The 15,787-nt window shown below is 43.5% G+C and overlaps 1 protein-coding gene across 2 annotated transcripts in view; it reads right to left on the reverse strand.

Annotated features, from left to right (window-relative positions):
* KIF27 (kinesin family member 27) overlaps nucleotides 1-3,112 on the reverse strand; it is an 88,699-nt gene extending 85,587 nt beyond the window's left edge. For both annotated transcript variants that reach the window (XM_060301086.1, XM_060301085.1), the window contains exons 1-2: nucleotides 3,027-3,112; nucleotides 193-577 (exon numbers count right to left, since the gene is read on the reverse strand). In XM_060301086.1, coding sequence (XP_060157069.1) covers nucleotides 193-490 — 298 coding nt within the window. In that variant the 5' untranslated portion in view covers nucleotides 491-577; nucleotides 3,027-3,112. The remainder of the gene's footprint in view (nucleotides 1-192; nucleotides 578-3,026) is intronic.
* Nucleotides 3,113-15,787: the final 12,675 nt, after the last annotated feature.

Here is a 15,787-nt window from a genome sequence, read left to right on the forward strand (position 1 = left end):
ATAATCATAAATTGTTTAATGAAACTTCACTATTTAAAGCAAATCTTTCAAAGATGATCTTATGAACACATCTGTTATCCTATTGATTATTTCATTCAGTTAATACGCTGAGCACCTACTATGTGTCAGGCACTGGTATTTCAGCTTCTTTCTACTGTCTGAAATAAAAGTAAAAGAGTATGAGAATCTTACCAACATGGCCTCCTCCAATGGTGTATGTCTTCCCAGATCCAGTCTGTCCATAGGCAAAAACGGTTGCGTTATAGCCCTCAATGAGTGACAACACTAGTGGCTTTATACAGGTATTATAAACTTCATCTTGAGTGGAATTTTTGCCAAAAACAAAATCAAAAGTAAAGACTCTATCTCTCCCAATGATAACTTGTTGGGTGTTTGGAATAACTCTCACACAAGCCTGATAATTATGAAGAACTTCTTTGCACAGCAGAGGTCTAATTCTTACAGCAACTTTTACTGGTATTTCTTCCATGGCAGCTTAGATTTTACTAAACAGATTTTCTACTTAATATTCAGTATCTAGCGTGAGAAACATCCATTTTACGTAAGATCTGGACTCCTGTGTATCAAAATAAAAACAAAATTTAGTTATTGACTTCTCTATCCTAATAAACTAAGCAACTTCTAAAGCAAAGTCAATTAAAGCAGGTTTTGTTCTAATATAAGATAGCTACAAAGAGTAAATCTGTCTTGAAAAAGTATACCTATAATTTATAGATGAAGTGATATGATGTCTGGATTTGCTGCAAAATAATCTAGGGGATGGGAGCCTTGAGTTGGTAAATGATGAAGCAAAGTGATAAGTGCATGGGATTCCACTATGCCATTCTTTCTATAGTGGTAATATGTTTCCCAGCTCATTAATCTAAATATTGAATAACCGGGGAATTAGAAACATAAGGCAAGGACTTCCCTGGTGGCGCAGTGGTTAAGAATCCGCCTGCCAATGCAGGGGACACGGGTTCGAGCCCTGGTCTGGGAAGACTCCACGTGCCACGGAGCAACTAAGCCTGTGCACCGCAACTACTGAGCCCACATGTCACAACTACTGAAGCTCACGTGCCTAGAGCCCATGCTCTGCAACAAGAGAAGCCACCACAATGTGAGGCCCACGCACCACAACGAAGAGTAGCCCCTGCTCTCAGCAACTAGAGAAAGCCCGTGTAGCAACGAAGACCCAACTCAGCCATAAATAAATTAATTAAAAAGAAACATAAGGCAAGGAAATAATTGGGTAATTGTACATGTACACAGTAGTGCAAAGCAAACCCTTAGATTTTACAGCTATGTACTGAAAAATAACAACTCCTCTTTGTCGCAAATGTTAGAAATCAATCCATGAAAATAGTTTTAAGGATTTCTATAAGTCAATGTAAATTTAAAACTAAATCTTCTATTTAAAAATAACCAAAACTAACAGAAAAACTGCTGTTCCACTCCTAAATTACATGGTACTTATTTCTGAAGATCTCTGGTGGAATTAATACATTAAAAATTATATTGGGGGACTTCCCTGGTGTCCAGTGGTTAAGAATCCGCCTTCTGGGCTTCCCTGGTGGCACAGCGGTTAAGAATCCACCTGCCAATGCAGGGGACACGGGTTCGAGCCCTGGTCCAGGAAGATCCCACATGCCGTGGAGTAACTAAGCCCATGTGCCACAACTACTGAGCCTGTAAGCCTAGAGCCCGTGCTCTGAAACACGAGAAGCCACTGCAATGAGAAGCCTGCGCACGGCAACAGAGTAGCCCCCACTCAACATAACTAGAGAAAGCCCGTGTGCAGTAACGAAGACCCACCACAGCCAAAAATAAATATATAAAATAAATTATTTTTAAAAACAAACAGAAAAGAATCTGCCTTCCAATGCAGGGGATGCAGGTTCGATCCCTGGTCGGGGAATTAAGATCCCACACACCACGGGCAACTAAGCCCGTGCACCACAACTACAGAGCCTGTGCACTCTGGAGCCTGCGCGTCACAATTGCTGAACCTGTGCATCCCAACGAACAATGCCATGTGCCGCAACTAAGAACTAATGCTGCCAAAAGTAAAATAAATAAATATTTTTTAAAAACTGCAGGGACAATGTTTTAAAAAAATTAAATTGGTAGCTATACTTACAATGAACAACCTGAAAAATAAATTAAGAAAACAATTCCATTTACAATAGCATTACAAAGAATCAAATAAATTTAGGAATAAATTTAACAAAAGATGTGTAAAACTTACACTCTGAAAACTACAAAATATTGTTGAAAGTAAAGAAGATTTAAATAAATGGAAAAACATATCATGTTCATGGATTAGAAGACTTAACATATTAAAATGGCAATATTCCCCAAATTGATCTAAAGAGTCAACAGAATGCTTATCAAAATCCCAGCTGACTTCTTTGTAGAAACTGACAAGCTGATCCTAAAATTCATATGGAAATTCAAGGGACATAGAATAGCCAATACAATAATGAAAAAGAACAAAGTTAGAGGACATACTTCCCCAATTTTAAAACCAGGCAACAGTAATCAAGACAGTGTGGTACTGGCATACGACAGACTTAAAGATCAATGGAAAAGAATTGAGAATACAGAAATAAATCCTCATATTTATGGGCAACTGATTTTCAACAACAGTGTCAACACAATTCAATGGGGGAAAGATAGTTTTTTCGACAAGTGGTCATGGGACAACTGGATATCCACATGCATAAAAATGAAGTTGGACTTCTACCTCACATCGTATACAAAAGTTAATTCAGAACGGTTCATAGGACTTCCCTGGTGGCGCAGTGGTTAAGAATCCGCCTGCCAATGCAGGGGACACGGGTTTGATCCCTGGTCTGGGAAGATCCCATATGCTGTGGAGCAACTAAGCCCATGCACCACAACTACTGAGCCTGCAAGCCACAACTACAGAGCCCATGCACCACAACTACCGAAGCCCACATGCTCTAGGGCCCACATGCCGCAACTACTGAGCCAGCGTGCTGCAACTACTGAAGCCTACTCACCTAGAGCCCATGCTCCACAACAAGAGAAGCCACCACAATGAGAAGCCTTCTCACTGCAACGAAGAGTAGGCCCCCCTTGCCGCAACTAGAGAAAGGCCGCGCACAGCAACGAAGGCCCAACGCAGCCAAAAAAATAAATCTTAAAAAAAAAGAAGATACTCAAAAATGTTTAAAGAAACAAAACAAAAATAAATGGTTCTGGGCTTCCCTGGTGGCGCAGTGGTTGAGAGTCCGCCTGCCGATGCAGGGGACACGGGTTCGTGCCCCGGTCCGGGAAGATCCCACATGCCGCGGAGGGGCTGGGCCCGTGAGCCATGGCCTCTGAGCCTGCGCTCCGCAACGGGAGAGGCCACAACAGTGAGAGGCCCGCGTACCGCTAAAATAAATAAATAAATGAATGAATAAATGAATAAATTTTAAAAAGAATTTACATGTCTTTTAAAAAATCCATAGCACTTATACTTCTTCAGATTCTGATCAATTACAGCCATCAGAAGCGTATGTATTAATCTCACCAATCAATGTAAAGAAAGGTGAAATCTGATTGGCTGGCATACTCAACGGAGTTTTGAAATCTGAGCAAAGGAAGGAGAAATATTCGATCACTGATGCCGTGTCGTTGATCAGAAAAGTGTCTCCAAATACCGTTGCCATCCTGTTCCCTTGGCTTTTCAGAAGTAGTGACTGCTAAAAATTGTAGTTTGTAAGTAATATTTTCTTAAGAAACTTTCTGGCAAGTGGATAGTGAATCTCATAAGGATCTCAGAAAAGGCCCCAAATGCATAAAGAACAGATGGAGAAGACAGGAAGCAAACAGGGGAAACAACAAAGATTTTTAAAGTTGGAGTGGGCGAAGTTTTATTTTAAAAGTGTTTCAAAGAAAGAATCTGGGCACCCTTTCTTTCTCAATTATCTCCTGCTGTAAGGGAGGGGTCTTTCAGACTTCCGCAGAACTTATAATGCACCGAAGTTTCAACATCCGCAATGGAAAAAGGAGACCTGTGACAAAACGAAACCCCCAAGGAAGATGGGCCTTTCCATCCCTCTTCAGATACCGCAGCTGGAAGCACGAAAACAAGAAATACACAGGATCCGATTCAGTGAGGCTCGGTCCGGGGTTCCCGGGGTTCCCGCGCGTCCCTCTTCCCCAAGCCCTTCTACCTCAAGGCGCACCCAACTTCCCCGGCCGCTCGCCTGGGAGTCCCAGCATAGGCCCAGGCCCCTCGGACGCACTGCTCCGCCTTGCGGGCGCCCCGACCGCCCTCCCCGCCAGCCGAGCCGCGGAGGCTCCCAATCCCCCCGGCCGTTCCCTTCTCCTCCCAACGGCCAACCGGGAACACCGGCTCAGAGAGCCGGCCGGCGCCGCACCAGGGCCGACCCCGCCAGCCCGGCCCGACCCGCCTGCCACTCACTGACCGGTTCGAGAAACCCCAGTCTCCCGCGGCTAGCGCAGCGCAGGACTCTTCGCCTTCACTTCGCACCGCCGCACCGCAGCTACCGCCTCAGCCCGCGCCTTTTGTTGTCGCGGGCTCTCCCGGCAACCAGCAAAGCCCGCGCTGACGCGCCCCCACCCCTCAGGGCGGCCGGAAGCTCCCCAGGCCCCGCCCCAGCCCGCCAAGCCCCGCCCATGCCCCCGCCCCGTCAGGGAGGAGCCTAGAGCCGGCCACCTGGAGGCCCCGTCTCCCAGATTAGCTCCGAAGTAAATACTACCCAGGGACCCCTCTCATAGTGCTGAGCCAGAGAACTCTCCAGGAGTTTGTAAGATGAATATGAGAAAGATTCACATTGCTTTCAATATTTTAGCTACCAATTCGTTTATTTTTTTTGAAGTTAAGTCCGCATAACATAACATGAACCGTTTTAAAGTGTACAATTCAATGGCGTTTTAGACATTCACAATGTTGTGCAACCATAACCTATTTCCAAAACATTTTCATCACCCCAAAAGGAAAGCCTCATACCAGTTAGCAGTCACTCCCATTCCTCTCTTCCCCAGCCACTGGCGACCACTAATCTGCTTTCTGTTTCTATGGATTTACCTGTTCTGGGCATTTCATAGTCATAGAATCATACAATTTGTGGCCTTGTGTCTGGCAAGAGCTAAACGTTTCCCAGTTTCACCCATGTTGTAGCATGTATCAGAACTTTAATTCCCTTTTATGGATGAATAATATTACGTTATGTGGACATACCACATTTTATTTATCCATTCATCAGCCGAGGGATATGTGGGTTTTTTCCACTTTGGGAATAATGAATAATGCTGCTATTAACATCATGTACAAGTATCTGTTTAATGTTTTGTTTTGTTTTTTTCAGTTTTTCTGGGTATAGACCTAGGAATGAAATTGCTGGGTCATATGGTAATTCTATGTTTAACTTTTCCAATTTACTTTTAAATGCCTCAATGCCTCCCATTTTTAATAGCACCATCTAAGTATCTTCAAAAAGCAGTCCTTCTCTCATAAAAATTAAAAGTGAAAGCAGGAAAAAAAGCTGCTTAAATTATTAAATTGAATTATTTTGAATTTTTAAAATCCAAAGATGTGAATTTGTTAATTATGTTGCACTTTTAGAATTTTTTTTTTTAAAGTTGCCTATCATGACTGGTCTGCTGACAAAACTGCAATGAATAACAGTAACAATTTAGGTTTGGGAATTCCCGGGAAGACTAGGCAGCAGGTTTCAGGAGGCCACATGTCTGCAGACGAGGTCAGCAAATGCCTAACAGAATTGGAACGGGACATTTCCTGTTGCCCCCAAATTGGTGTCTTGAGTCCAAAGTTGAAAAGAAGGGGTCACTTAAGTTCCCCACATTGTAGACACCAGTCATTATCACCCCCTTCACCCCCAGGATTTACAGCAGAACAAAACTAATTCCATTCCAACTCCAATCCTATCTCCTTTTATAGCCCTTATAAAGAGGGACTTGGCGTGTTAAAGGAGAGTCATGGGGTCTTGGTCCTTGTGGAGTGGGGAATAGGGGGTTCACAAGTAAGAGGCATCTCTCTTAAGTCAAAGGAGGCTCTAAGAGTGACCTGGAGAGCCTGGGGGAGTGGCACCAAGGGGAAACTGGCCTTCTGGTTGGACAGGGCTAGGGCAAGAGGCTGCATGTGCCTCTCTATACTGAAGCAAAGCAATTGGATAGCAGTGCAGGGAGGGCGCTGGAGTGCAGCAGCCTGCACTCCCACCATTTGGCAGGGCAAGAACCTGTGATTTTCCTGTGTTTCCCATCTTGCCCTCACAAATCCTTCCTGCACACCTGCTATAGTGATCTATGCAGGACACAAACTTGACCACAAATCTGCCCTTTGCCTATACCATTTCTATGACGTCATGGAGAATATTACTACTCAGCAGCTGGAATGAGAAATCCATGTAGAGAGAGAGACTTCTTTTGCCGAGAAGATGCTTTGCCAGCCTACACCCAGGTGGAAGTTAAGTCTCCTGGGTTTGACCTTTGGTAGGTACCCAGGCTTCAGAGAAGATGGTGTTGCGCATATGAACCAGGAGAATTATTTGACTGCTCTTGAGAAGGAATGAGAAAGATGGAGGAAGCCCAAGATGCTGGGAAGAAGCTGAATCAGAGAGAGGGAGAGGATAGCTGATAAAGGAATTCCAGGGAGAACAGAAATGGCTAATGGAGATCTTTAGGTTGCATGCTGTGAGGAAGGTGAACCTCTTCCTCTCTCTCCCCTGCAAAATCTTCAGTAAAGTCTACATTGCTAACCGAGGTATTTGTGACAGAGGATTGTTTGTAGCAACTTAAAGATCTGCCAGCCCCTAAGTCAAGTCTGGTGCTGGACAAAACCAGTCTGGCTTACATGTCAGTGATGTTTTACTTCACTAATAAACCAAAACAATGTAAATTAAAATGATAGGGACTTCCCTGGTGGTCCAGTGGTAAACAATCCGCCTTCCAACGCAGGGGATGCACGTTCAATCCCTGGTCGGGGAACTAAGATCCCACATGCTGCGGGGCAACTAAGCCCACTTGCCACAATTACTGAGCTCGTGCGCCTCAACTAGAGAACCCACATGCTGCAAACTACAAGAGCCCACACGCTCTGGAACACACGCACCACAACTACAGAGCCCATGTGTCCTGGAGCCTGCGTGCCACAACTAGAGAGAGAAAACCTGCATGCCACAACTAGAGAGAAACCCACAAGCAACAACTAGAGAGAAGGTCGTACACCACAACTAGAGAGAAACCTGCATGCCGCAGTGAAGAGCCTGCACCACAACGAAAGATCCCGCATGCCTCAACAAAGACCCTTCATACTGCAACTAAGACCTGACGTAGCCAAAAGAAATAAATTAAAAAATAAATTAAATTAATAAATACTTTTGTTTTTGTTTTTGTTTTGCGGTACGCGGGCCTCCCACCGCCGCAGCCTCTCCCCTTGTGGAGCACAGGCTCCGGATGCGCAGGCTCAGCGGCCATGGCTCACGGGCCCAGCTGCTCCGCGGCATGCGGGATCCTGCCGGACTGGGGCACGAACCCGTGTCCCCTGCATCGGCAGGCGGACTCAACCACTGCGCTGCCAGGGAAGCCCATAAATAAATATTTTAAAAAATTAAAATGATAAACCATTTTCCTCTATAAAGTTGGCAACATCTTTTCATAATGTAATACGGGCAAGCATTCAGTGAGGCAGACTGTATATTTGCACATTTTGCTGTATATTTTGCTGATAGGGCAAGCCCTTCCTCATTATTGTAACTTTCTTGACTATTCTTAGCATTTCTCTTCCAGAAGAACTTTTGAATCAGTTTGACATTTTCCAGAAGAAAGTTCCATTGAGATTTTTTTTATTGAATTGCAGTTAAATTTTTTAAATTTATAACACATTTTTATAAACATAGAGGACAAATTTTAAAATGTATAAACTGCATGGCTCTTTTATGAAAAAGATAAAACGGCTCTCATGATAAAGTCCAGTCTTCTTGACATGGTATACAAAGGCCTTCCTTAATCTACTTTTTGCCTACCTTTCTAGACTCATCCCTGCTATTTCTTGCCTCACATTTTATTCTCCAGCATCAGCAGAGACCATATATTATTTATTTTTATGCCCCCATTGTTGAGCAGCATTTAATACATAGTAAATACTAAGCTCGTCGCAGAGATGCAACAAATATTTATGGAAATAAAAAACTAAAAAACAGACAGCAAGTAATTTGCTCAAGGCTACATGGTTGGTAAGTGACAGAGGCAAGACTGAAGCCTATATGTGTCAGATGACAAAGTCAACACGGCCTCCTCAAAGACTGAGCTCAGCTGTAGCTTTCTACATAATGTACATCTTTCTCTCTCTCTCTCTGTCTGTTCCCCTCTCCATCTTTCTCTCTCCCTGTATTTACTCAAATCAGGATCCAAACATGGTTCACATGTAGCATTTGGTTGACAGGTCCCTTAATTCTCTTTTAGTAAGTTACCTCCACCTTTTTAAAAACTGTGGTAAATACACATAACATAAAATTTACCATCTTGACCATTTTTAGGTATGCAGTTGAGAAGTGTTAAGTCCATTCACACTGTTGTTCAACAAATCTCCAGAACTTTCTGACTTGCAAAACTGAAACTCTATACCCAGTAAACAACAATTCCCCATTCACCCCTTTCCCCCCTGGAAACCACCATTCTAATTTCTGTCTCTATGAATTTGACTACCGTAAGTACCTCATTAAGTGGATTCATATGGTATTTGTCCTTTTGTGACTGACTTATTCTCTTAGCATAATATCCTCAAACTTCACACATGTTGTAGTGATCTTGGGTGGCCTTGGCCTGCAGCGGCTTGAAGTGAGATTTCGGCTCCCGGCCAGTAACTGAGGTCAGGTTGTGGCGGTGAGAGCACTGAATCCTAGCCACTAGACCAGTGGTCAGTGACAAGGCCCTGGCTCTACGTCTTTGCAGAAGAAGAATTCGCACAAAGACGGAAAGTAGTGAAACAAGTAAAGTATTTATTAAGAGAAAAAAAAGTACAGTACGTGTGGATAGACACACAGGCGGGCTCAGAGAGAGAGTCGCGCCATCGTGGCAGTTTAAATCACTTATATGGGGCATTTCTTCCATGTTTCCTTTGACCAAGCATTTTGATTTGTCTGATTCAGAGTCCATATTTGGTGTACCTCAGGATTTTCCCATGTGTGCACGTGCATCTCTTAGCCAAGATGGATTCTACCAACGAGGCCTACGTGTAGGTTTGGTCACTTGGCATGACTCCCCTTTTGACCTCCAAGGAGGCTTTCTGCACATGTGTAGTCGGGAAGGTCTTCTAACTTCGAGAATGAGGTCTCTTATCTTCTATCTGGGCAGGGCTGAGCCTCCTCTCTCAGTTGTCCTGTTATTCCCATCTCAGAGTATCCGTCTACAAGGAACGAACGCAAACCGTTTGCCCTGAGGGCCCATCTGTCTCTTGCCTCAGTAGCATGTGTCAGAATTTCTTTCCTTCTTAAGGCTAATATTCCACTGTATGCATATAACATTTTGTTTATCCGTTCATCTCTTGTTGGACACTTGAGTTGCTTCCAACTTTTGGCTATTGAAAATAATGCTGAAAAGCACAAAGGTGTACAACCATCTCTTCAAGATCCTGCTTTCAGTTCTTTTGGGTATATACCCAGAATGGAATTGCTGGATTGTGTGGTAATCCTATCTTTAATTTTCTGAGGAACTGCTGTACTGTTTTCCACAGCAGCTTCACCATTTTACAATCCCACCAACAGTGCACAAGGGATCCAATTTCTCCACATCCTCACCAATGCTCACCACTTTTTTTTTAATCACTTATTTGTTGAAGAAACTGTGCCATTTGTCCTTTAGAACATCTCACATTCTATATTTGGCGATGGCATCTTTGTGTTGCCATTTAACTTGTTCCTCTTTTTTCCTACATTTCCTGTAAACTTGTAGATCTAGATTCTTGATTAGATTCAGGCTCAATTTTTCTGGCAAGAATACAGGGCTGTGTACTTCCCTTGCAACACACCAGGAGGTACATGATGTTTGAGTATCTCACTTCTGGTGATAAGATTATTAGTGAGTTCAGGTGCTTTCAGCCTAATCCATCCCTTTAAAATTTACCCATCAGCATTTTACTTAATGGTTTTAACAACCATTGATATTATTTTACAGAGGTATTATTTCCGTAGGAATTCCAAAATGGTAATGTCCTAATTCTAATATTCTTTTTTGCATTTATTAGCTAGAATTGTTCTATAAAGAAGAGCTTTCCCACTATCAGGTTATCCTGAAATACAGTTAGTACAGGAACCATGCTTGATTTTTTCTTTCTCTTTTAAAGATTTAATTTTTAAATTTATTTTTGGCTGCATTGGGTCTTCATTGCTGCACGTGGGCTTTCTCTAGTTGTGGCGAGCGGGGGCTACTCTTCATTGCGGTGTGCAGGCTTCTCATTGTGGTGGCTTCTCTTGTTGCGGAGCATGGGCTCTAGGCATGTGGGCTTCAGTAGCTGTGGCGCAGGGGCTCAGTAGTTGCGGCACACAGACTCTAGAGCGCAGGCTCAGTAGTTATGGTGCACGGGCTTAGTTGCTCCGCAGCATGTGGGATCTTCCCGGACCAGGGATCAAACCCGTGTCCCCTGAGTTGGCAGACGGATTCTTAACCACTGCACGACCAGGGAAGCCCTAGTCAGCAAATTTTATACCTGAAAGGAATCTTGAAAATTACTTAGTCCCATTATACATTTATTAATTTCTCATTATATATTCGATATCCCTGAATTAGACAAAAATTATTTTGCCATTTTATTTATTCATACCTGTATTAGGGTCCTCCAGAGAAACAGAGCCAACAGAATATATAGAGAGAGATAGATACATAGATCTAACTATAGACATATAATCTATATATGTCTATCTATCCCTCCACCCATCCATTCATCTATCTAGAGAGAAAGAGATATATTTTAAGGAATTGGCTCATGTGATTGTGGGAGCTGTCAAGTCTGAAATCTGTAGGGCAGGCTAGCAAATTGGAAATTCAGATAAGAGCTGATGTTACAGTCTTGAGTCTAAAATCTTCAGGGCAGGGCAGCAAGTGGGAAACTCAGGCAGGGTTTCTACGTTTTAGCCTTGAGGCAGGATTGTTCCTTCTTCTGGAAAGCTCAGTCTTTGCTCTTAAGGCCTTCAACTGATTGGCTGAAGCCCCCACGTTATGGAGTGTAACTGCTTTACTCGTCTATTGATTGTAAATGTTAATCACACCTGGAGAATATCTTCACAGCAACATCTAGACTAGTGTTTGACCAACTAATTGGGCACCTTGGACTAGTCAAGCTGACACAAAATTAACCACCACGATATCATCCTACTGCAGCCTGTAAATGAGACATGCATATATTTTACAAAATGATGCAAAAAGAAAACTGGAACCAGAACTAGAAAATCAGACTCAGATTATCCTCTTGCATATGTAAATTAAATAGGCATAGGGATTTTAACTGATTTGTTCAAAAGCTGATGACAGAACCAAGGGAGTGAGCATACAGTGATTCCCCTTAGGGCAGCCCAGACCCTTGGATCTTAATTCTGGATACTTTATACTATGGAGAACTCACAATTCTGGACTTCCTTACTTTGAGGATCATTACCTCCCATGGTTTGAGAGCAAATACAAATGTTGCCTAGGCCATGGCAGCTTATCTTTTTCCCAAAAAACGCACAAGCACAAGAAAGGGTTGATGGCGACAACATTGAACTTTACCTGAGCTCTGTACTTTCAGAAAACAGTGACATTAAGAAATCCCTCCAGAGGGGCTTCCCTGGTGATCCAGTGGTTAAGAATCTGCCTGCCAATGCAGAGGACACAGGTTCAGGCCCTGGTCCGGGAAGATCCCACATGCTGCAGAGCAACTAAGCCTGTGTGCCACAATTACTGAGCCTGTGTGCCACAACTACTGAGTCTGTGCTCTAGAGCCCGCAAGCCACAACTACTGAAGCCTGTGTGCCTAGAGCCCATGCTCCACAACAAGAGAAGCCACTGCAATGAGAAGCCCGCACACGGCAACAAAGAGTAACCCCCGCTCACCACAACGAGAGAAAGCCCACGGACAGCAACGAAGACCCAACGCAGCCAAAAATAAAATTAATTAATTTTAAAAATTATAAAAAAAGAAATCCCTCCAGGGACTTCTCTGGTGGTCCAGTGGTTGGGAATCTGCCTTTCAATGGAGGGGACGCAGGTTAGATCCCTGGTCAGGGAACTAGGATCACACATGCCGCAAGGCAACTAGGCGGCAGCTACTGAGCCCTCACTCAGGAGCCCGCGTGCTACAACTAGTGAGCCCGCATGCCACAACTACTTAGTCCACATGCCACAACTACAGAGCCCATGTGCTGCGACTACTGAGCCTGCACACTCTGGAGCCTGCGTGCCACAACGAAAGATCCCACGTGCCACAATGAAGATCACGCATGCCGCAACTAAGACCTGACGTGGCCAAATGACTAACTAAATAAATATCTTAAAAAAGAATGAAAAGAAATCCCTTCAATCTTTTAACCTTTTGTTTTCTGAAATCCCCCACCCTTTTATGTTCTGGGAAACGGTTTACCCAAAAGAACGACCCTTCTCCATGTGACTTAGATAAGACTGTCTGTCGACTCTTTCTCATGTCTCCCTGCTTGACTTGTGACTGTGACAAGACCAAACACGAATCTTTCCCCTTTCACCCAAACCTGCTGAGGAGGCCAGCCACAGACTCCCCAATTCCTCATTCTTTGTCTCGTGAATGATTAGCTGAGATCAGAACTATCTGTCTGCCTCAAACTAGCTAGACACAAAGATAAAAATTTCTTCTTCAGGGAACTGAGATGCCTTCTGATTGCAAAACAAACCCACCTGTGAATTCCCCCACCTGTAACCTGTCTACTCCTCCCTATAAAAGACTAGGGCAACACCACCCTGCCAAGAAACCCTGATCTTCGCATCTGGGGTGCTCTTCATATTGCAATTAACTGAATAAGGTCAATTTCCTTACTTGTTCAGGTATTCTCTTTGGCAATAACATCCACCAAAGGGCTGAGAATAAAAAAACAAAGTAAAAAAAGAAGAAAAAAGGAAAAAACTGATCTAAGCACACTGAGGGAGAGATGAGTCATAGAGCTACAAGGAAAAGGAAGGTGTAGTTGCCTCAAGTCACGTACTGTGGCTCATTAAACCTGCACCTCCGCAACTGGATTATTAAACCATTATCCATTCAGCTTCAGGGAAGAGGAACAGTGAAGGAATTCATTAATTGATTTCTGGACTGAATTGAATGAAATCTATTAATTTCTTTAGTGCTAATCAGGGAGAAGTTAAAGGTTGAGAAAGGAACAAAAGCAGCCCCTGACAAAAGCTGCCCTGGCACTCACAGCTATGCCATGGTATTCTCCTGTTGAACATAATCTCAGACGAGGTTACTCAGAGACCTTGATAAAGTGAGACAAAATAAGTCCACTTGATAATTTTGCCTAGGCTACTGTGCCACACACACAGAACCAAACATCCTACTATCTTGGCTGAAATGAGTGACTGATGCTTCTTTACCAATTTCTGTTTTTCCTTGCTTCAGCCTGCCCTCCTTATGGATAAGATTTGAGATAGCCAAAGGTAGAATTGCCTTTGGCTGATGGCATCCAATTTAGAGAGAACCTTGCTTCCTTAGACCCTGTCCCAAGGCATCCTCTTACTGAGACATCCCATGCTGCAACAAGTAATTAACCCAACCTGTTTACTTTGGCTGGAGGACATCAACATGGTACCACGGCTAAACCATCAGAAAATCCTAAAGAAATCAATGAAATATGTTTTTAAAAAATGTTTTTTGAGCTTGTTACAAAGCAAAAGCTATTAAAGGAAACAGTCACCAAGGAATCAGAACTAATGTTTGATCTCTGCTAGGGAACTGGTTTAATGACAGTAAACAAAGGACTCCCCTGAATGGAGGGCTGTGATGGGGAGGGCGGGGGAGGGCTCCAGGAACTGTGCACATTTACATTAATTGTCTTTGAGATTAGCATGCAGAATAAATCAACATAACCAGAAACCTTTCTAGATCCTATTTCTACATTCTCATCTTCTGGAACTTCAGGAGCTGTGGCTCCAAGTTCATTATGCTCCTCAGTCTATCCTGAAATCCATCAAGAGAGAAGTTCTCTCTGTGCAAGGCTCACACAACCAAGAATATTAGAATTAGAATATTACTATTTTGCAATCCCTAATGAAACAATAGATCTGGAAAGTGAGCATCATTGGCTGTTAAAACCACTAGGTGAATTGTTATTTAAATTCTTAGTCTGTATCAGGTATGAAAACTATAAAATCCATGCATGGTGACGAAAACTTGCTGTTTCTTAATATTCATCCACACTCCTTAGTTTAGCTGGTACCCAATGCCTGGAATAGAGAATAGTTCCCTGGCCTCCCTGGCAGTAAGTTGTGGTCATGTGACTAAGTTCTAGTCAGTGAAATGAAAGCAAAACTGCACGTGGTAACTGCTAGAGGCTTCCTGTCAACCCTTGCACTCTTCAACTTCATAGCTTCTTCAACCCTGCTGCCTAGATTAGAACGAAGACACCTTGGATGGCGAGTCCAGGCTATGCTCAGTGTAAACAAGAGAAAAGACAGCTGTGTCTTGGACATCAAGGAGCACCATACAGCCCTAAACTGCCTTCCCTGTCTTTTACATGATGGAGAAGTAAATGGGGAAAGCAGGAAGCCCAGAGCTGGCTGAGCCTGGAGGGGGAAGGAGAGGGGAGGAGAGGGAGAGGTGGGGAGGAGGGAGAAGAGGGAAAAGACAGGAAGCAGGGGAAAGGGTACAGCGGTGGGCAGGACAGGGAGAGGAGCAAGAAGGGCGACAGGAGAAGGAGCTGGGCCAGCCCTGAGGTCTAAGCAACTGTTCTGCTTACGCTTCCTGGAGCCTTGTAAGAGCGGGTTAAATTGGAAACTATTAACTATGATACTTTCTACAGAAAACTAATTCAAAATTATGGCAATAATAAGGTGCTGAGCTCATTATCTCAGGAATGAAGGCCATAGCTAGGTTGGACTCAGGCAGGGCAGGTTCAGGAGGGCTCTGGCTCCACATAATCATTACTACAGCTTCAGGTATCACATTTTAGGCAGAACATTGCTCAGAGGAAGAAGAGGGATCTTCTCCCATGGCCCCTTCTTAAAAGTGAAGAAACCTTTTCCCATAAGCCTCCCTGCAGACTTGCCCTCCAGTGTCACTGGCCAGAACTAGATTATATATCTATTATTAGAACAATCACAGGCAGAGAATAGGATTATCATGAATAATACACCATTCATATTAACTCGGGTCTATCTCCAGAACTGCGGACAAGATCACTTTCCCCTTAGTCACATAGGGGAGAGACAGATACAGGACCACTACTTCTGGCGGGGCAAGTTGTGCAGTACAGGACTCCAGGGGGCCCCACTCACATTCCCACTCATTGTCATTTGTAAAGCTATTATGACAAGTTTCCAGCAGATGGCAGTGAAGTGCTTGGAGAAAGGCCGGCTTTTTCTGATTCACACCAAGTCACAGTGAGGTGATAAGGTAGGTAACAAAAATCAAGATCACGTTAGAAGGGAGGTGGGGATGAAGGTGGGAGACGAGTGCTTGCTTGGTAGGTAATGAGAGTCCTGCAACATAAAGTAAATAGTCAAATTCATTGTAAACCTTTTAAAAATATGTGTGGTAAATTCTATTTTAATGAAATAATTCATTCCAGATTTAAGA

Source organism: Globicephala melas, chromosome 6, assembly GCF_963455315.2.
Source record: "Globicephala melas chromosome 6, mGloMel1.2, whole genome shotgun sequence".
NCBI lineage: Eukaryota > Metazoa > Chordata > Mammalia > Artiodactyla > Delphinidae > Globicephala > Globicephala melas.